At 42.4% G+C, this 22,870-nt stretch overlaps 1 protein-coding gene across 4 annotated transcripts in view; it reads left to right on the forward strand.

Moving 5' to 3' along the window:
* Positions 1-22,870, forward strand: part of LOC122931935 (sushi domain-containing protein 1-like) — a 231,231-nt gene that overhangs the window by 48,470 nt on the left and 159,891 nt on the right. For 3 of the 4 annotated variants that reach the window (XM_044286058.1, XM_044286029.1, XM_044286039.1), the window contains exons 6-9: positions 1,082-1,231; positions 6,890-7,066; positions 8,565-8,753; positions 10,085-10,264. In XM_044286058.1, coding sequence (XP_044141993.1) covers positions 1,082-1,231; positions 6,890-7,066; positions 8,565-8,753; positions 10,085-10,264 — 696 coding nt within the window. The remainder of the gene's footprint in view (positions 1-1,081; positions 1,232-6,889; positions 7,067-8,564; positions 8,754-10,084; positions 10,265-22,870) is intronic. The other variant, XM_044286048.1, reaches the window with a different exon arrangement.

The raw sequence follows: 22,870 nt of genomic DNA on the forward strand, positions 1-22,870 counted from the left end.
TAGTATGGACCTATACAACATTCATATGAATCCTTCATATGGTGTATCCATACACCAGTCTTGATCTTTCTGCACGGGTGTGAGATACGCCTAATTTATTAAGAGGCAGATGTCTCTTAACAAATCAGGCACATCTCTGCCCTTATGTGCGCCAGATACTGAAGCCTACAAAAACTGTAAAGTAGGGGGAACACCACATAAAGTAAGAGAGTGCAAACCACGGCATCAACAAGAAACCATACAAGAAAAGAAAAAGAAACGCTGCATACACAGGCTGCAAATCTTATTGAAAAATCAATAGTTTATTTGTAGGCACAAAGCCCAAAAAGTTCAAACCATTGTATAGAATTACAACATTGTGTTTGGATCAGAAATAAGTCCAACACACACAGCCACAAACACCAGGTTCAACATAAGACCATTTGCAAAACCGCCAAGAAGATATCCAATTCATAAGTATAGCATCAAAGACAGTGCAAGATACTCAAATAGAGAAGTAGGCGGTCATGGTCTGCAGGTAATACGCCCTGAAGATACTGAAGCCTATGCCAGCTACAGGCTGATGCAAACATCAGCTATAACTTCCGACACTTTCTGGCGAAAGTTATAGTAAATGCGAAACCTTGGCCCCTTCCACCTTTTTAAGCCCCGCACCTTTTTCTTCGCCACTTCAGAAAAGAAACGTAAAAAAATCATAAATTATATATATCCTCCTAGCAAGTATGATAAATTATCTTTGAAATATGGTGTAGCACATCTTAAAACAAAAATAAAATTTGGAAATAGTAATTGTAATGTTCCCCTTCCAAAGCTTCTGCTCGTCTCTACTTCCTGTTCCCACTTTGACACACAGGAAATGCTTGGAAATCCAATCACTGGCCAGTGAGCCTCCTCATGCAGTGATTGGATGAGTGAGCATTTCCTAGACAAACCCTTTAAGGAGACAGTTTTTATATAAATAGTAAAATGGTAAGCGGACATGTTCTTCTATATGAACATTTCACAGCATATGCCTAGGTTTAATAGCAGCCTTATACATCATAAAAGTGTAAAAAAAAGATTTCATTTTTTCTGTTTATAGATATTGATGAGTGTGAAGTATCTGAAACCTGCGGTATTAACAGTGTTTGTAAGAATCTTCCTGGTAGTTTTGAATGCTCCTGTAAAGAAGGCTACAAGTTGCAAAACAGCAAAAACACTTCACAAAGCAGTCTCAATTTTACTTGCCGGGGTAAGGAAAAACTACTGTAAATGAATGATTTCATCTTTATATGAGTTCAATATTCTCATGATCATTATTACTATTAATATTATAAATTATTGCAATACTGAAGTGGTTTAGTCAGGGGCATAACTATAATTTATAAGGCCCCATAGCAAAATAAGAAAAAAAAACTGCAGCATAAATAGCAATAAATTAAAGGTATGTATAATAGCTCAATAAAAAAAGCCCATAGTATAGTGTAACACCCCTTGGAGGTCACCTCGGTAGGCAGGGTGTGTGGTAAGGTAGTTCTCACCTCAATATGGTGCAGTGCCTCCACCCAAATCTTACTTGAAGCTCTTCTGCCAGGGGGTCGACTTGGGAAACTCCTGCACAGCTCAAATACACACTCACTCCAGAAAAGAAGTAAACTAATCAACAGATTTATTAGAAATGGATGAACAAAGATGAACAACATCTGGGTAAGGTAAACAAAAAGGCAATAAACAGATTACAATTCGGCATAAGGGAGACCCCTAGTGGTGGGGCTGTACTAATGGTACCATACACAATAATGGCAGTCCCCCACAATCTCTGGTGAAAGATAAGGACAGCATACTCCTCCTATCTACCCCTATCCCTCTGTAGTAGAAGCTTCTGTCCATAGGCGTGCGCACGGGGTGTGTCGGGTGTGATTGGGCACACCCTAATCAAGTCTGCTGGTCGGCGAATACTAATGAAGCGCTTCCATTTTGGAAGAGCTCATTAGTACCGGAGTACCAGGAAGCGGTGAACACTATGTACTTCCTGGTCCTCAGCTGTGCAGGGCTGCGCACAGTGTGAGGCGCCTTGTGACATCACGCTGTGCGTGCCAGTTCAGAGCACAGACGACAGCAGGAGGAAAAGGATCGTGGGCGGCGAGGAGCGGCGACGTCCAGGAGCAGAGAGGTAAGTGTTTTTTTATTTTATAAAAAATTAGGCTGCTGGGGCATAATGGGGGCTAATGAGGCATATGGGGGTTAATGAGGCATATGGGAGCTAATGAGGCATAGTGGGGGCTAATGAGAGGCATAATGGGGGCTAATGGGGCATAATGGGGGCTAATGAGAGGCACAATGAGGGCTAATGAGAATCATAATGGGGCTAATGAGAAGCATAATGGGGGCTAGTGAGAGGCATAATGGGGGCTAATGAGAGGCATAATGGGGACTAATGAGGCATAAGGGCTGATAATGGGGGCTAATGAGAGGCATAATGGGGGCTAATGAGAGGCATAATGGGGGCTAATGAGGCATAAGCGCTGATAATGGGGGCTAATGGCATAAAGGCTATATATATACAGGTCCTTCTCAAATAATTAGCATATTGTGATAAAGTTTATTATTTTCTGTAATGTATGCGATAAACATTAGACTTTCATATATTTTAGATTCATTACACACAACTGAAGTGGTTCAAGCCTTTTTTTGTTTTAATATTGATGATTTTGGCATACAGCTCATGAAAACCCAAAATTCCTATCTAAAAAAATTAGCATATTTCATCCGACCAATAAAAGAAAAGTGTTTTTAATACAAAAAAAGTAAACCTTCAAATAATTATGTTCAGTTCTGCACTCAATACTTGGTCGGGAATCCTTTTGCAGAAATGAGTGCTTCAATGCGGCGTGGCATGGAGGCAATCAGCCTGTGGCACTGCTGAGGTGTTATGGAGGCCCAGGAGGCTTCGATAGCGGCGTGGCATGGAGGCAATCAGCCTGTGGCACTGCTGAGGTGTTATGGAGGCCCAGGAGGCTTCGATAGCGGCCTTAAGCTCATCCAGAGTGTTGGGTCTTGCGTCTCTCAACTTTCTCTTCCCAATATCCCACAGATTCTCTATGGGGTTCAGGTCAGGAGAGTTGGCAGGCCAGTTGAGCACAGTAATACCATGGTCAGTAAACCATTTACCAGTGGTGTTGGCGCTGTGAGCAGGTGCCAGGTCGTGCTGAAAAATGAAATCTTCATCTCCATAAAGCTTTTCAGCAGATGGAAGCATGAAGTGCTCCAAAATCTCCTGATAGCGGCTGCATTGACCCTGCCCTTGATAAAACACAGTGGACCAACACCAGCAGCTGACATGGCCCCCAGACCATCACTGACTGTGGGTACTTGACACTGGACTTCAGGCATTTTGGCATTTCCCTCTCCCCAGTCGTCCTCCAGACTCTGGCACCTTGATTTCCGAATGACATGCAACAGTCCAGTGCTGCTTCTCTGTAGCCCAGGTCAGGCGCTTCTGCCGCTGTTTCTGGGGAATGCGGCACCTGTAGCCCATTTCCTGCACACGCCTGTACACGGGGGCTCAGGATGTTTCTACTCCAGACTCAGTCCACTGCTTCCGCAGGTCCCCCAAGGTCTGGAATCGGTCCTTCTCCACAATCTTCCTCAGGGTCCGGTCACCTCTTCTCGTTGTGCAGCGTTTTCTGCCACACTTTTTCCTTCCCACAGACTTCCCACTGAGGTGCCTTGATACAGCACTCTGGGAACAGCCTATTCCTTCAGACATTTCTTTCTGTGTCTTACCCTCTTGCTTGAGGGGGTCAATGATGGCCTTCTGGACAGCAGTCAGGTCGGCAGTCTTACCCATGATTGCGGTTTGGAGTAATGAACCAGGCTGGGAGTTTTTAAAAGCCTCAGGAATATTTTGCAGGTGTTTAGAGTTAATTAGTTGATTCAGATGATTAGGTTAATAGCTCGTTTAGAGAACCTTTTCACGATATGCTAATTTTTTTAGATAGGAATTTGGTGTTTTCATGAGCTGTATGCCAAAATCATCAATATTAAAACAATAAAAGGCTTGAACTACTTCAGTTGGTGTGTAATGAATCTAAAATATATGAAAGTCTAATGTTTATCAGTACATTACAGAAAATAATGAACTTTATCACAATATGCTATTTTTTTGAGAAGGACCTGTATATATATATATATATATATATATATATATATACATACATATATATACATACATACACACGCGTGCACGCCTATGCTTCTGTCTAGAATTTAACACAGTCTGACCTTCGCGGCCTGGTTGCTACGGAACATGGTGCGTGTTCATGCACTTACTTTATCCTGACTGTGAACCAGCAGGGATGGCAGCATCCAGAAGCTTGAGTGGCTGTGGGATCACAGTCAAATTGCTCCTGGGACATAGAGCCGGGTCACTTCTAGGCACTTCTGTGCAGGTGACACAGCTTCTGGGCTCTCTCTCCTCCCACACAGGGCTGGGCTCTCTCTCCTCTCACACAGGGCTGTGCTCTCTCTCCTCTCACACATAGCTGGGCTCTCTCTCCTCTCACACATAGCTGGGCTCTCTCTCCTCTCACACAGGGCTGGGCTCTCTCTCCTCTCACACATAGCTGGGCTCTCTCTCCTCTCACACAGGGCTGGGCTCTCTCTCCTCTCACACAGGGCTGGGCTCTCTCTCCTCTCACACAGGGCTGGGCTCTCTCTCCTCTCACACATAACTGGGCTCTCTCTCCTCTCACACAGGGCTGGGCTCTCTCTCCTCTCACACATAGCTGGTCTCTCTCTCCTCTCATACAGGGCTGGGCTCTCTCTCATCTCACACAGGGCTGGGCTCTCTCCTCTCACACATAGCTGGGCTCTCTCTCCTCTCACACAGGGCTAGGCTCTCTCTCATCTCACACAGGGCTGGGCTCTCTCCTCTCACACATAGCTGGGCTCTCTCTCCTCTCACACAGTGCTAGGCTCTCTCTCATCTCACACAGGGCTGGGCTCTCTCTCCTCTCACACAGGGCTGGGCTCTCTCTCCTCTCACACATGGCTGGGCTCTCTCTCCTCTCACACAGGGCTGGGCTCTCTCTCCTCTCACACAGGGCTGGGCTCTCTCTCCTCTCACACAGGGCTGGGCTCTCTCTCCTCTCACACATAGCTGGGCTCTCTCTCCTCTCACACAGGGCTGGGCTCTCTCTCCTCTCACACAGGGCTGGGCTCTCTCTCCTCTCACACAGGGCTGGGCTCTCTCCTCTCACACATAGCTGGGCTCTCTCTCTCCTCTCACACAGGGCTGGGCTCTCTCTCCTCTCACACATAGCTGGGCTCTCTCTCTTCTCACACAGGGCTGGGCTCTCTCCTCTCACACAAGGATACCAGAGGCTGTTTGGGATGTAGCTGAACCTCTCTTCTGTCTGCTCTGATTCTGGGCTGGAGCTGAACATCTGCATAGTCTGCTGGTAGGCAGGATTCATTTCTATCAATGGAGATCTCTCAGTCTCTCTGTATCTGTGCCATGCGTCTCTCCCCAAGATGGCTGCAGTGTCTCCTCCTGTTTCAACCTTCTCCCACAATTCCCTGCTCAGCCAATCCGCTCCTCTCCCTTCTATTTCTCCTACAGGCTAAGTCTGAAGGGGCAGAGAGGAGCAAGTTTTCATGGGATTTGTAGTCCCCTTCACCTAAGAAGAATACGCACTAATGTACCTGCCTTGAATGTACAGCAGACACATCCACTTTACACACTGCTTTCACTGCAGGGGTTGCAATAGCAAAAAACCTCCATATTGTTATTCCATAGAAAAAGGTACAATGTTCTTGCACCTGTTTGGGCCCCTTAAACGTCTGGGCTCCATAGTAGGAGCTATGGATATAATTACGACCATGGGTTTAGTTATAGATTAATAGATCACTTGTAGTATAAAACTTAAAGGAGTTAACCAAGCTAAAATGTTAATTATACTAATTTGATAGGGTCAGTGAAATAATAAAATAACTTCACTAGCCTCTCTGATCCAGTACTGCTGCTCCTTCATCTTCCCTTTCTGCAGTCAGTGGTCCATAATTGGGGCTGCAGCAGTGACATCCTCTCTGCCTCTGCAGCCAATCACTGGCTTCATTGTCTGAGACTGCTGAGGCCAGTGCTTGGCTGCAGCTGTATTTGGGACATCATTGCTGCAGCCACAACAGTACATATTCCTTTTTAGTTATCAAAACAATGATTATGTATAATAAGTAAACAGTCAGTTCAAATCAATGTAAGTTATAGTTTGTGATATAAATGTTTCTCGATATGTAGTAGTATACTACACTATAATCATATCCTTTACTTCTACAAGAAAGATAATAAAATGTGTAATATTTCCAACTAAGATTTTCTATGGGAATTATTAATATAATTGTGCAAACCTCTTTCCTTGCAAACATCCCAGTTACAAAAATTCTGGAAACTCATTGTATCTTGCCAAGTTTACTACAGCCTTAGTCTGGGAGTTAGCATAACATCATCGTTAAAGGAGTATTCCCATCTGGGAAAGTTTCCCTTTGGGAGGAGATGAAATAGCAGATGACAAGAATTATGACTGTAGAGAAACATTGTCATGTAATGGTTACAGTTATCACTTTTTGTGTGACCGAAATGGATATCCGTCGGAATTCAGAAAAAGCACTAGAACACTATAGAGTCAACCCCATGTACTGTAGAGACCATTGAACTGCACTGCAAGAACCATTTAAAAGCTTCTATTCTGTATCTCATATTACTAATAAGTTTACATCCTGTAAAATGGACCGAACACAGAACATTAGTAGAAAGCCAGGAGTATGCAAGCTTGTATGAAGAGTCCTCGTTCTCTACCTCGTGAAATAGATTAGTTTAAATGATGAAAAAACGTTTTATGTGTTTCCTCAGCTGTTGACTGTGACCAGCCTCCAGTTCTTCCCGACACTGAAATGGTTCTATCAGGAGCCACAAAATTCTCTAACCAAGTGACTTACACATGTATTTCTGGTTTCTTTGGATATGGTCACAACACATCTGTCTGCACTGCTAACGGAACGTGGGAAGGCGCGACTCTGGTCTGCACAGGTAACATTTAATATTTACATCCTGATGACTATTGAGGGGATGTTCATGTAGTACCCGAGAAGGACCATTGCAAAGAGTTAATTATTATTACAAGATTTAATGCAATGTCATTGAGTTGTGATTTATTGTGTTTTATATGTACTCAATAGCAATGTGTACAAAACCAAATAGTTAACATATTGGGCAACTGTTTAAATTACCGGGGTAATGGATTGGGTCCACACCATGGTTAGTTGAGGAGAGTAGTCTGATCAGAGCAATGGAGAAGACGTCTGCGTGAAAGCTGCTGCAGACCAGGCCAAAGTTCAGAGAATATTAGTCTTTGGGACTTCATCTGAAGCAACTCTACTACCAGAGTACCCCAGGAGGAAAGGGATCTGACATTTTAGAAGGTCTAGAAACTTATCAGGGCTGTGTTAAAGTCAGTAAGATATTCACTTGTTTATTCGATAACATACTTTAGTGCTGTGGAAAGGATTATTGCCTCCGGTACCTACCACACTTTGAGACAGACTGAAATCTGCACCCCTAAGTCTTTAGAGAGGGAGTACTATAACCACCAACATTGATGTGGTCGTCCGTAAGCTGCTACTGAGAGAATATGGTACTGTGATATACTTTGGAACTGTGCCTTTTGCTGCTATTTGTACTCTCATAGAGAGACTTTATTTATGGCAAACAACAGCCTGATTATTGTCTCCATTGTTCACCAGTCCTGCCATGCACCCACCAAAACATTCAACGTTAGGGGCATCCCAATAAACACCAGGCAGGAGACTCAATACCAGGGTGTGCTGTGAGGGAAGAAAAGGTACATACTTCACTTGCTGCATGGCCCTAGGTAACGTAAGTGTGGAGATCGCCACTGTAATCTGTGAATACTACAACCACCCTCAGAACTACAACTGCCACTCCCATCCTCCATGCACTTCTCAGCAGCCTGCTGCAACAGCACACTCCCTATGCAGAGAATAGGGGATGTGTCAGATTACTGGGTTTTCTACTGCTGGGACGCTCAGTGATCACTTCTATGGGAATGCCGAGTTAGCACTGAACACTGTGCTAAGTAGTCCCATATAAGTTAATGGAGTGGGGGGTCACACATGGCACCGTGGCTTCATTCACATAGGGAGCCTCCCTTCTTATGATTGCTGGAGGTCCAAGCGGTTAGACAACCAACGATCAGACACATACAGTACCCTATCCTGTAGATAGGGTATAAGTGTGTTTAGTGTAAAAACCCTTTAAGACTGCCATATAGTTAAGACAAAATAGACACAATTTTGCTAGATCTATCAGTATTGGTGGGAATGGCTAACCATCTCAAGTGTATGGGGGCCTGCATACTCTCTCCCAAAGGCTGGGGGTTTGGGCATGCTTAATGGATGTCTTTCTCCTCTAAATTGCATGTGTATGACCATTTAATGCCAAGTCATGCTTTACCTTCAGAGAATCCTTTATACATTTTTGTGTTCTATATGTATTTTTGTCTTTCCAGCTATAGACTGTGGACCACCAGTGGCCATGCTAAACACCGAAATCCACACGTTTAACAGCACCACATTTGGGAGCAGTGTGACATACATATGTGCAAAAGGATTTATTTCAGTGGGTGGTTACAATTCGTCTGTATGCACTGATGCAGGACACTGGGAGGGAGCTAATCTTGACTGTAGAGGTAAGGCTGGTAAGGCCATGTTTAAATTGGTTATAAATAGCAGCAGAATAAATGCCATACTATGGTAAGGTTTACTGTCCATCTAGAAGAAGAACTAGGAATCTGTGCACTATAAATGAATAAATCTTCATTTTGCAGAAAATGGATAACTCCTCCCTCTGTCAATCACAGTGACACCTCTTTACAGGGCATTATCGGTGGTTGTCAGTGTCTCTGATGTGTACTAGTACTGCCAGTAACTTGACAGGGCTGACACCCTTTGACATCCCCAATCAATGAGTTGGACTGTCATTTGGATCCATTTGGAAGCCAAGGCAAGGCAAGAAATTTAAGGAGTTATTCAGGATTAGAAAAAATAAATAAAAAAGACACACTGACCTTCTGACTGTCTGGTGTAGCTCCGTTGTTGATGCCTAAAGACTTATGTCTGGAAAACTGCTTATTCATAAACTTGCAATGGAGCTCTATATAAGTCTATGGTAGACAGAAATTGTAACTATGTTTCTGTTTAAGCTGTGTTTCTCCAAACCAGCCCTTTCACTAGAAGGATCGTGTTCAGTTAGAAACTGTATATAAGGATAGCAGATATAGCCCTTATTTGTCAGCAGATAAGGACCAATGTTTAATAGGAAATAATCTGTCAGACTGTATGAGTGACAAGAAGAAGATGCAGAGATAGGGATGCTAAGCAACAGACCCTGGGTTATCAGCCTGTTGACCAGGGCTCCAGTCAGACAACTGAGCCACAGACCATGGGCAAACAGCCTTTGGCCACGGTACCTGACTTCTGAGAGAGAAGGACAAGCTAGCTCAGGTCTTTCCTCAGCATGAAAGCTTTTTGTGCCCAGGAGGAGACCGGAGAAGCCAGCTTAGCGCCTTTTCTTTATTGTATTGCACTTCAGTTCCTCCAGTAAAGAAGCACAATGGTTTACTACAGACCCTGACTCTCTGGGCTTTTTTCCCCATTGAGGTGCACCACGCCTTACCATCCCTTCCGGAGGACCCAGCGTAGTGTTGGGGCCATCTGAGACCCAGCCACTGTACAGGGGAAAAAGCCTTCAAAACAATAAATCAATTTGCTCAGCTCCTCCTCTGCCCTACAACACTGTGCTAGCGGATAGCACAGCATATCCAACATCAAAGATCCACTTTAAATGCCTGTAAGAATTTTTGTTCAATTTTTCTAACCAAAAAGAGGCTTTTATCGCTATTGCTTGCAAAAATACTTTTGGATATTCATACCTACAACATAAATATTATGCCTACTCTTGAATTAGTATAATAGGAGCATCTAAATTACACATATATAAGATTGTTTCATTTTAATGTTCTTTTCTTAGCTGCTGATTGTGGGCCTCCGCCATCCTTTAATTACACAAAAAAAAATGAAATATTAAATACTACCTATGGGAGCACTGTACAGTTTGAATGTTTGCCTGGCTTCGTTATGGACAACAATAATAAAACTGCCACCTGTAATGCAAATGGAGAATGGGTAGGCGGTAGCATTGTATGCAGAGGTAAGAGCATATTATACAGTATATAACTAAGATTATATATATATATATATATACACATATTTGTGTACATCAGTCAATAAACAGATTGTCTCACTTCAGCAAATGGCATTTATCATGTAGACAAAGTTAATACAAGGCACATACTAATGTACTGTGGTTGTCCATATTGCCTCCTTTGCTGACTGGATTAATTTTTCCACCGCATTATACACTGCTGATATTCAAGTCTTATGGCCACTGCTGCAGCGCAGATACAAGGTGGCCAGGACAGGAGCTGCCACCTTCTGTTAACCACTATGGAAGTTCCAAATATAGCTGATCCCGGGATCAGCTATTTCCGGTAGTTCCATAGCGGTGAATGCAGAGGTAGCCATGCTTGTCCTGTGCACTCTCTACTCACTTCTATAGGACCTCCAAAAATTTTGGGACCTCTCATAATGATTAATGTAGAGCACATTGTGCATGCGTGGTATGCTCTATTTCCCTTCGGGGATCCCGTTCTCTCGATAGGAGAGGGTCCCAGAAGTGGGACCTGCACCTATCTGACATTAAAGCATACCCTAGTGATATGCTTTTGTTGACATCCAGATTGTAGTGAATAACTTACTGATGTACTAATGTGTCTGACTCTATTCTGCTAAAAGCATGGGTCATTTCTTGCACTCTGCACATGCTCAGTCATGTTCAGACTGTGCACCACACTAGCTGCCAGTAGTGTTGTGTGTAGGCGTTTTGTGTATATATATGATTATACAATACACTTCAAACGTAGAGCAGTATCTTTGGGTTTGGCCACACATTCAGGCTTCTTGATGCAGTTTTGGTCCTATCTGTCTTTTATACTTTCTCTTCTTTTATGATTCACTCCTGATTTTGGCTTCCAAAACTGCATCAAGAAACCTGAACATGTGGCAGCACCCTTATAGGAGAGAAAAATATAGAGAAATACACCTATATTATACAATGCATTCAGAAAGTCTTCAGATCATTTTACTTTTTTACATTTTATTTTGTGGCCTTGTAAGTGAAAATTTTCCCTATCATTCTGCACTGAGAAAGTAAAAACAGAATGTTCGAAATCTTTGCTAATTTATTGAAAAGGAAGAACTAAAATATTTTATTGGTATAAGTAGTCAAACCCTTTACTCAGTACTTACCTGAAGCACAGTAATTACAGCCTTTTGTCTTATTGGGTATGATGCCACAAAGTTTGAACAGCTAGATTTGGGGATTTTCTGCGATTGTTCCCTGCAGATCCTCTCGAAGTTTGTCAGGTTGGAAGGGGACCATTGAGGGACAGCAATTTTCAGGTCTCTCCAGAGATATTTGATTCAAGTCAGGGCTCTGGCTGGGCCACTCAAGGACTTTCATAGATTTGTCCCTAAGCCACTCCTGTATTCTCTTGGCTGTGTGCTTAGTATCATTGTGTTGTTGGAGGCAAACCTTTAGCTCAGTCAAAGGTCCATAGCACAATGGATCAGGTTTTCATTCAGAATATCTTTGTGCTTTGCTCCATTCAGCTTTCCCTCAACTCTGATCAATCTCTCTGTCTCGGCCACTCAAAAACAACTACACAGTTTGATGGTGCCACCAACATGCTTTACTGTAGGGATGGTATTGGGCAGTGCCTGGTTTCCTCCAAACATGACACTTAATCTTGGTTTCATCAGATCAGAGAATCTTGTTTCTCAGAGTCTGAAAGTCCTTTAGATGATTTTTTTTTTTAAACTCTTAAACTCCTTTACTAAGGAGAGGCTTATTTCTGGCCACTCTGCCATAAAGCCCAAATTGGTTCAGTGCTGGACGTTTCTCCCATCTGCACACAGGATCTTTTGAGCTCAGCCAGATTGACCATTGGGCTCTTGACACCTCTCTTACCAGAGACCTTTCCCCCATAATTACTTAGTTTGGTGGGGCGGTCAGCTCTAGGAAAAGTCCTGGTTGATCCAAACTTCTTCCATTTAAGAATTATGCAGGCCACTGTGCTCTTGGGAACTTTCAGTGTTGCAGACATGTTTTGTGCCCTTGTCTGGATCTGTGCCTCTACACAATCCTGATTTTGAGCTCTAAAGGCAGTTCTTTCTTTTCTCATAGTTTGGTTTTTGCTCTGATATGCATTGCCAGCTTTGAGACCTTATAGACAGGGCAAGTCTTTCCAAATCATGACTAATCAACTGAATTTACTACAGGAGGACTCCTATCAAGGTGTAAAAGCATCTGAAAGATGCTTAAGAGAAATGGGAGTCCCCAGAGCTAAATTTCAAGTTTTATAGTAAAGGGTATGAATACTGTTGAATACTGTCTAAAATTGATAGGGGGGAAAACTTGAATATCTTTTTTTTTTTTAGCACAAGGCCGCAACATAACAAAATGTTGTGTTTTAATGCATTGTGGAGCCCTCTAGAAAGATTTCACGAGTGCCCTCCTCCCCGAACATTGGACCTTTCTTCTGATGTCTTCACAGTCACTTGAAGGGAACTTGCGAAGAGCTTCACATTTTGCAAAACAAAACCACAAGCAGTATGAAACCCTGACATGCTCCTTGGTTACAAACAGTTATATTTTACCCTGAAACCATAGGCAGAGAGTTATGAAATTGTGTAAAAGAAAAACAAATTATTTGCTGTCCATAGCAACCAATCACAACACAAAATGCAAAATATTAAATGAAAGATGTGCTGTGACTGGTTGCTATGGGCAACAAACACAGTTTCTAAATTTTCTACAATACTGTAAAAATTATCTGGGAATGGGTGATCAGTCACAGGGACGGCTTTCCATCTGGCTAACCCTAACCATAGCTTGACAGGTCTCTCCCTGTCAACATCGCCAGGGTACAAAGACTGTTTAGAAATATGCCCACTATAATGCCATAATATAAATTATGTCAGTCTAGTACAATACAAGGTCAAGAGCATATACCTGAAATATTGGGTAATATGCAAAACATGCAACCTCACTTGCTGCCAGAAAAGTAGCATGTGATGGTTAATTCCTTCCTCGACTCAGGTTTTTTCTGAAATGTGCTTCAGGGCAGGCACCATGCTTGCATATTAACCCCTTCTCGACATCCGCCATACATGTACGGCACAGCAGTAAGTGACTTCCAAACGATTGGGTAGGTGGAGGAGCTGTGCCCGCCCGATCAGCGGCAGGGGCCTGGCTGTTCCTGACAGCCGAGCTCCTGCTGTATACACCAGCATTGGTTTATTGACTAGCTTTTACCCTTTAAATGTCGCGGTCAGCGCTGACCATGGCATGTACGAGCTGTGTGGAGGGAGGGGGCTCCCTCCCGATCCCCATCGGGTCCTGGCTCTGCACTGATGGGGACCTGATGGCTGGGAAGGCAGCCTGATGCCTTCTACAGGCATCGGGACTTGCCTTCTATGGAAGCCTGTGAGACCCAGTCTCCTGGTAGTACACTGGTATTACACATTAGGTATCACTGCATCCGTAATGATCGACTTTATAAAAATATCACAATGATCTACCCCGTCAGATGAATGCGGTAAAAAAACGAAATAAATAAAAAGCACGCAAAAAATTGCCATTTTTTGGTCACTTTGCCGTATAAAAAGTGTAGTAGTAAGCCATCAAAAAGTACAATGTACTCCACAATGGTACCACTAAAAAGTTACCTCAGCCCGCAATAAATGAGCATCTACACAAAACTATTTACACAAAAATAAAAAAAATGTCTCTCTGGCTTTTCAAAAATGCTTTTATTGTGTAAGATTGAAACAAAATTAAAATTAAAACTAGACATATTAGGTATCACTGCATCCGTAATGACCTGCTCTATAAATATATCTAATGGTCTATCCCTTCAGGTAAATGCTGTAAAAAGTGTATATCACCTTGCCTTGCAAAAAGTGTAATAGTGAAAGGTAAAAAAGTACTATGTACCATAAAATGATACCAATGAAAACATCAATTAATTTCGGGAAAAAATTGCCCCCAGACAAGATGATTGGCAGAAAAATAAATATATGGCTTTCAGGAAATTGTGACACAAAAACAGTATTTTTTTATTTTTTTTATGATTTGTGTAACAGTGGCAAAACGTTTTGCATGAGCTGAACTCAAAGATCTGAAACATTTTCTACATTCACAAAAGACCCATTACTCTCAAATATTGTTCACAAATCTGTCTAAATCTGTGTTAGTGACTTCTCCTTTGCTGAGATAATCCATCCCACCTCACAGGTGTGGCATATCAAGGTGCTGATTAGACAGCATGAATATTGCACAGGTGTGCCTTAGACTGCCCACAATAAAAGACCACTCTGAAATGTGCAGTTTGATCACACAGCACAATGCCACAGATGTCGCAACGTTTGAGGGAGCGTGCAATTGGCATGCTGACTGCAGGAATGTCTACCAGAGCTGGTTCCCTTGCAATAAACATTCATTTCTCTACCATAAGACGCCTCCAAAGATCCAACCGGCCTCTCAACCGCAGACCATGTGTAGCCACAACAGCCCAGGACCTCCACATCCAGCATGTTCACCTCCATGATCGTCTGAGACCAGCCACCAGGACAGCTACAGCAACAATCGGTTTGCACAACCAAAGAATTTCTGCACAAACTGTCAGAAACCGTCTCAGGGAAGCTCATCTGCATGCTCATTGTCCTCGTTCTGGAGCTGACTGCAGTTTGTTGTTGTAACCGACTTGGGTGGGCAAATGCTCACCTTTCGATGGCTTCTGGGACGTTGGAGAGGTGTTCTGTTCATGGATGAGTCCTGGTTTTCACTGTTCAGGGCAGATGGCAGACAGCGTGTGTGGTGTCGTGTGGGTGAGCGGTTTGCTGACGTCAACATTGTGGATCGAGTGGCCCATGGTGGCAGTGGGGTTATGGTATGGGTGTCACAGCCTTTGCTGTGTGGGCCGTGACACTTTTGCCACGCTTGCAATTGCCCTGGGCAACGTGTTGCTTTTATGGCATGTGGTGGCAGTGTCTCGGCTGTTGCTGTGTGTGCCGTCACATGGTTGCCACGCATGCTGTTGCCTGTGGTAACGTGTTGCTTGTTGGCTGGTGTGTGCACTTCCCCTTTTAGTGGTATCCTCCCTCTGTCTGTTGCTGGAAGGGTTAACTCCTTGACTGGGTGTGGCCACTAGGATTTTATCCCCTGTGGCTCCCTGGCTGGAGTCAGTTGTACTTCAGCTGTCGTTTGTGCTGGAGCTCTGCTCCAGTCTGCGATGTCATTCCTTTGTCTCCCTTATCCTCTATTTACCCAACCTCACTTGTATGTTTGATGTGGGTTTATGTTCAGGGTTTGTTGTACGTCTTGTTTGTTGTTACATGTCTGGGATGTTGTTGGTGTTTGTCCCTTCATGTGTGCAAGACATTACCCTGTGTGTGTGTTGTACCTCCAGAAGGGGGCTGGTTTCCCGGAGGGGTGAACCATAAGTCTGTATGCAGTGCTGCCTGGGGCTGCAGTGCACCTTGCTGTGCACCTTGCTGTTTCGAGCCCAGGCAGAATCAGGAGTGCTGTGGTGTTTTTTGTACGGTGTCCTATTTGGTGTGTGGGCACCTGTACTTTTGCATAGGTTCCAGTCGTGGTGGCTGCGGCCGGTAAGTGTGTTTCTGGTGTTCTTACCTGCATATGGTCTTTTCCTTTCCCTGCTGCTAGGCCATTTGAGACTTCTGTTCATCTGTGTCTGGGAAGAACAGGTTGTCTCTCCCCTGCTCCTATGTCAGGGATTATCAGGGTGACTCAGGGCCAAAGGTATCCTCGTATGAGCCATCCTACCATCCAGGTCCGTTCATACAGTAAGGCGTTAGGGTGAGGATTAGGGACGCTTTAGGAGGTGACTTGCTCCCTGATTCCGGCGTCCTGGCGTTGCTGCTTCTCCTTTATATCTGACATTGTACGGTGGGGGGTTCCCACTCCCCACTCCCCACCGTGACAATGGGCAGGCGTATGTTGTGGACAACTAACACAGGTGCATTTTATTGATGGCATTTTGAATGCACAAAGATACCGTGACGAGATCCTGAGGTCATTGTTGTGCCATTCATCCACGACCATCACCTCATGTTGCAGCATGATAATGCACGGCCTCATATTGCAAAGATCTGTACACAATTCCTGGAAGCTAAAAACATCCCAGTTCTTGGATGGCCAGCATACTCCCTGAAAAAGGTCACCCATTGAGCATGTTTGGGATGCTCTGGATTGGCGTATACAACAGCGTGTTCCAGTTCCTGCCAATATTCTGCAACTTCGCATAGCTATTGAAGAGGAGTGGACCAACATTCTACAGGCCACAATCAACAACCTGATCAACTCTATGCGACGGAGATGTGTTGCACTGCGTGAGGCAAATGATGGCCACAACAGATACTAACTGGTTTTCTGACCCAGTAAGGCAAAACTGTGCACATTTCAAAATGGCCTTTTATTGTGGGCAGTCTAAGGCACACCTGTGCAATATTCATGGTGTCTAATCAGCACCTTGATATGCCACACCTGTGAGATGGGATGGATTATATTGGCAAAGGAGAAGTACTCATTAACACAGATTTAGACAGATTTGTGAACAATATTTGAGAGTAATGGGTCTCTTGTGTATGTAGAAAATATTTCAGATCTTTGAGTTCAGCGCATGCAAAATGGGAGTAAAACCAAAAGTGTTGCTTTTATATTTTTGTTCAGTGTATATAAATTGGTATCTCTGTAATTGTACTGACCAGCAGAATAAAAATAATGTGTCATTTTTCCCTCAGGTGTTCGCTGCAATAACAAATCCCAAAAAGCAATGGCAGAGTTTTCTTTATCCTGCTTCCCAATAAGCTAAATAAAAAGTAATCAAAAAGTTGTATGTACCCCAAAATAGAACCAATGATAAAGCTCCATTGAGAGAAAAATATAATGTATGGTTGTCAGAAAATGGCTATACTTGTTGCTGTGTTCAGGAGAAAATGCTTAACAAAATTTGTGGTGCTTGTTCTCCTGTTAACCTTTGTGAAAATGAAAAATGTGGAGCTTATGGAACATTTTATTGTAAGAAATGAAAATTTGTATTTTTACATCCAAGTGTTTCTTAATTCTATTAAAAGCCTGTGGAGTCAAAATGGTCACCTCTCAATAAATTCCTTGAGAGATGTAGTTTCCAAAATGGGGTCACTTTTTGGGGGATTGTACTGTAGGGGTACCTTACTGTGCCTTCAAATGTAACATGACACCCATAAACCATTCCAGAAAAATCTGCCTACAAAAACCATATGGCTCTCCTTTCCTTCTGAGCCCTGCTGTGTGTCCATACAGCAGTTTATGACCACACAAAAAGTAGACATATGGTGAATGTTAATTAATAACTACTTAATGAGGTACCACTATCTGTCTTTAAAAAAGAGAAATGTAAATTTTGAAAAAAGCAAATTCTTCAAAATTTTCCATAAATTTTAGACTTTTTTTTATAAATAAAGGTAAAACATCAACTTAAATTTACCTTTAACATGAAGTACATTGTGTCATGAGAAAACAGTTTCAGAATCACTTGTTATTACCACATAAAGTGATACATGTGAGATGAGCAAAAATAGGCTCTGTCAGGAAGGTGAAAAAAGGCTGTGTCCTGAAGGGGTTAAATACAGGCTCCAGAACAGACACCATTATACAGGTAAATGCAATACAAACCTGAAAACGATACAGAAACAGGCCCAGACTCCAATACAAACAACTAAGCTCAAATAAACACACACCCTAGAATAGAATAGAAACCAGACCAGACCCTAAAATAAATACACACACCAGATCCCATAAGCAGACCCCAACATCTAAATAAATACAGACCCCCCAGAGTCAATAAAGACCTAGACCAGACTCCCTAAAATAACACAAAGCCTAGACCAGACACTAAAATACAGATCTTAGACTAAAAAAAGAACCCAGATCTCTGCATAAATATAAACCCCAGATCCCTGTCTAAACCAGGTACAGACCCCATAACCCAACATACAGAACAAGACAAATGGTGCCGTGCAGCGTGTTTCTATACAGAGTAAGATTTGACACTGGGAATTGCACCCTTTATACAGGACATGAGAAGTGGTACTCTGAAGTGTTTATATATACAGAATAACAGCGGATACTGAGAATTACACCTAGTGTACAGCACAAGAGAAGTGGTACTGTGTAGTGCCCATATATACAGAATAAGAGCAGATACTGAGAATTATCCTCAGTATACAGGACAAGAGAAGTAGCACTGGGCAGTGCCCATATATACAGAATAAGAGAAGATACTGAATATTAAACCCATTGTACAGGACAAGAGAAGTGGTACTGGGCAGTGTCCATATATACAGAATAAGAGCAAATACAGAGAATTACACCCAGTATACAGAACAATAGAAGTGGTACTGTGCAGTATCCATATATACAGAATAAGAGCAGATACTGAGAATTACACCCAGTATACAGGACAAGAGGAATGGTACTTTAAAGTGTTCATGCATACAGAATAATAACAGACACTTAAAATGACCCCCAGTATACAGGACAAGAGATGTGGTACTGTGCAGTGTCCATATATACAGAATAAGAGAAGATTCTGAGAATTATACCCAGTATAAACAATAGGAGAAGTGATACTGTGCAGTGTCCATATATACAGAATAAGAGCAGATACTGAGAATTGCACCTAGTATAAAGGATAGGAGAAGTGAGTGATACTGTGCAGTGTCCATATATACAGAATACGATCAGATACTGAAAATTACCCCCAGTATACAAGACAAGAGAAGTGGTACTATGCAGTGTCCATATATGCAGAATAAGAGAAAATTTTGAGAATTATACCCAGTATAAAGGACAGGAGACATGTGCAGAATAAGAGCAGATGCTGAGAACTACACCCAATATATGACAATAGAAGTGGTACTGTGCAGTCTCCATATATAAAGAGTGAGCACGAATTGTGAGAATTACACCCAGTTTACAGGACAAGAAAAGTTGCACTGTGCAGCACTCATATGTGCAGAATAAGAGAGGATACTGAGAATTACACCCAGTATAAAGGATAGGAGAAGTGGTACTTTAGTGTTTATGCATACAGAATAAGAGCAGACACTGAAAATTACCCCCAGTATACAGGACAAGAGATGTGGTGCTACGTAATCTCCATATATACAGAGTAAGAGAAGATACTGAGAATTACCCCCAGTATACAGGACAAGAGAGATAGTACTGTGCATTGTCCATATATACAGCATAAGAGCAGATACTGAGAAGTAAACCCAGTATACAAGACAAGAGAAGTGGTACTGTGCTGTGTCCATATATACAGAATAAGAGCAGATATACTGTACATATCTGTGTCCAGGAGTTTAAACACTTTGAAAATGCTGCCACAACTGTGAGGGGACCTGCAAGCAATATTTTTTACTAAAAACCTACTTTAACCCCTTAACACATTTTGCCCTACATGAATGGCAGGGAAAGCAGTGCCAGACCGCATTCCACCGTACATGCACGGCGGGCTGATCGGGCGGGGCAGGAGCTGCGCCCGCCTGATCCGCGGCAGGGGTCCGGCAGTCACTGATAACCGGACCCCTGCTGTATGTGAAAACACACAGATGCAGGCGCATTAACCCTTGATGTGCCGCGGTCAGCGCTGTCTGCGGCACTTGCAATGTCCTTGCGGGGATCGGAGCAGCCATCGGGCCCCCGCGCTGCTGTGTCAGGGATCTGAGAGCAAGCTGGCTGAAGTGTATTATATTTAGTAATACAGTTACAGTCAATGCTTTACAATACAGAAGCATTGTAAAGCATTGTAAAGGGGATCAGACCCCCAAAAGATGAAGTCCCAGAGTGGGACAAAAAAAAGTGAAAAAAGAAGTTAAAAAAAAATAAAGTTTTACAAAAGGAATTACAAGTTTCAAGTATAAAAAAAAAAAAAGTGTCCTTTTCCCAATAAAGTACTTTTCTTTTTTTCCCTATTAAAAAAAAAAAAGTACACATATTAGGTATCGCCACGTCTGTATTGACCGGCTCTATACAAATATCACATGACCTAACCCCTCAGATGAACACTGTCAAAAAAAGAAATAAAAAACTGTGCTAAAAAAATATTTTTTTGTCACCTTACATCACTAAAAGTGCAACGCCAAGCGATCAAAAATAGCATATGCTCCCAAATCATACCAAACTAACTGTCACCTTATCCCACAAAAAGTGAGCCCCTACCGAAGACAATTGCCCCCCCCCCCCCAAAAAAATATATATATATGGCTCTCAGACTGTGGAGACACTAAAACATGATTTTTTTTGTTTCAAAAATACTTTTATTGTATTAAATGTAGACATATTAGGTATCACCGCGTACGTAAGAACCTGCTGTATAAAAAATATCACATGACCTAACCCCTCATGTGAACACCTTAAAAAAAAAAGAAAATAAATATTGTGTCAAAAAATGCATTTTTGGTCAACTTACATCACAAAAAGTGTAATACCAAGCTATCAAAAAGTCATATGCACCCCAAAAGTACCAATCAAAACCGTCATTTCATCCCACAAAAAATGAGTTCCTACCTAAGACAATTGCCCAAAAAATTAAAAAAACTATGGCCCTCAGAATATGTAGACACTAAAACATGATTTTTTTACAACTAAAAAAAGTATATATATTTGGTATTGTTGTGTCTGTAACAACCTGCTCTATAAAAATACCACATGATCTAACCTGTCAGATAAACATTGTAAATAACAAAAAATAAAAATGGTGCCAAAAACAGCTATTTTTTGTTACCTTGCCTCACAAAAAGGGAAATATAGAGCAACCAAAAATCATATCTACCCTAAAATAGTACCAACAAAACTGCCACCTTATCCCGTAGTTTCCAAAATGGGGTAATTTTTTGGGAGTTTCTACTCTAGGAGTGCATCAGGTGGTCTTCAAATGTAACATGGCAGCTTAAAATTATCCCAGTGAAATCTGCCTTCCAAAAACCATATGGCGTTCCTTTCCTTCTGCGCCCTGCTGTGTGCCCTTACAGCAGTTTACAACCACATATGGGGTGTTTCTGTAAACTACAGAATCAGGGCAATAAATATTTAGTTTTGTTTGGCTGTTAACACTTGCTTTGTTAGCGGAAAAATATTGATTAAAATGGAAAATCTGCCAAAAAAGTAAAATTCTGAAATTTCATCTCCATTTTCCATTAAGGCTAGGTCTACACGCCGCCCGCCGCCGCCGCCGTTGGTGCCCAGCTCCTCCTCTGCTCTGAATTTGCGCCGCCTGAATATCAAGAAATACGCCTCCGTCTCTCCCTCAGTCCCCCCTCCTTCTTTTCTAAGATCCCGCGCGTGCGGCAGTGTTCGCGTTATCGGGAGGTTGAGCGAAGTGCGCATGCGCACTTCGCTCAATGAGGCTGAATATAAAAGTCTGCACGGGCGCATCAGGCACAGGCCTGTGCGCACGCGCGGGATCTTAGAAAAGAAGGAGGGGGGACTGAGGGAGAGCCGGAGGCGTATTTCTTGATATTCAGGCGGCGCAAATTCAGAGCAGAGGAGGAGCTGGGCACCAACGGCGGCGGCGGCGGGCGGCATGTTCAGATCAGGAGAAACGCCCTGGGCACCTTATCTACATGACTGACAGGTTAGATAAAAGTTTTTTTTATCAAAACGAGCCAGCAGATTTCGCTTATAACAACACCTTAGTAATCACAAGGGCTCCATGGACAGAACAATAGTTTTAAAAGTGGGGGTTAGAAAGTGGTGACAGAGTCCCTTTAAGGACCAGGCCATTTTTTGCAAATCTGTCCAGTGTCACTTTAAGTGGTGATAACTTTAAAATGCTTTGACTTATCCAGACCATTCTGAGATTGTTTCATCACATATTGTACTTCATGACACTGGTAAAATGAAGTAAAAGCAAAATATTTTTATTTATAAAAAAATTGCAAATTTACCAAAAATTTGTAAAAAATTGCAAATTTCCAAGTTTCAATTTCTCTACTTCTATAATACATAGTAATACCTCCAAAAATTGTTATTACTTTACATTCCCCATATGTCTACTTCATGTTTGGATCATTTTGGGAATGATAATTTATTTTTTGGGGATGTTACAAGTTTTAGAAGTTTAGAAGCAAATCTTGACATTTTTCAGAAATTTTCAAAAACCCAATTTTTAGGGACCAGTTCAGGTCTGAAGTCACTTTGCGAGGCTTACATAATAGAAACCACCCAAAAATGACCCCATTCTATAAACTACACCCCTCAAGGTATTCAAAACTGATTTAACAAACTTTGTTAACCTTTTAGGTGTTCCACAAGAATTAATGGAAAATAGAGAAACAATTTCAAAATTTCACTTTTTTGGCAGATTTTCCATTTGAATAATTTGTTTCCAGTTACAAAGCAAGGGTTAACAGCCAAACCAAACTCAATATTTATGGCTCTGATTCTGTAGTTTACAGAAACACCCCATATATGGTCGTAAACCGCTGTACGGGCACACGGCAGGGCGCAGAAGGAAAGGAATGCCATACGGTTTTTGGAAGGCAGGTTTTGCTGGACTTTTTTTTTTACACCATGTCCCATTTGAAGCCCCCCTGATGCACCCCTAGAGTAGAAACTTCATAAAAGTGA

This window comes from Bufo gargarizans, chromosome 1 (genome assembly GCF_014858855.1).
Source record: "Bufo gargarizans isolate SCDJY-AF-19 chromosome 1, ASM1485885v1, whole genome shotgun sequence".
In the NCBI taxonomy this organism is placed as follows: Eukaryota; Metazoa; Chordata; class Amphibia; order Anura; family Bufonidae; genus Bufo; species Bufo gargarizans.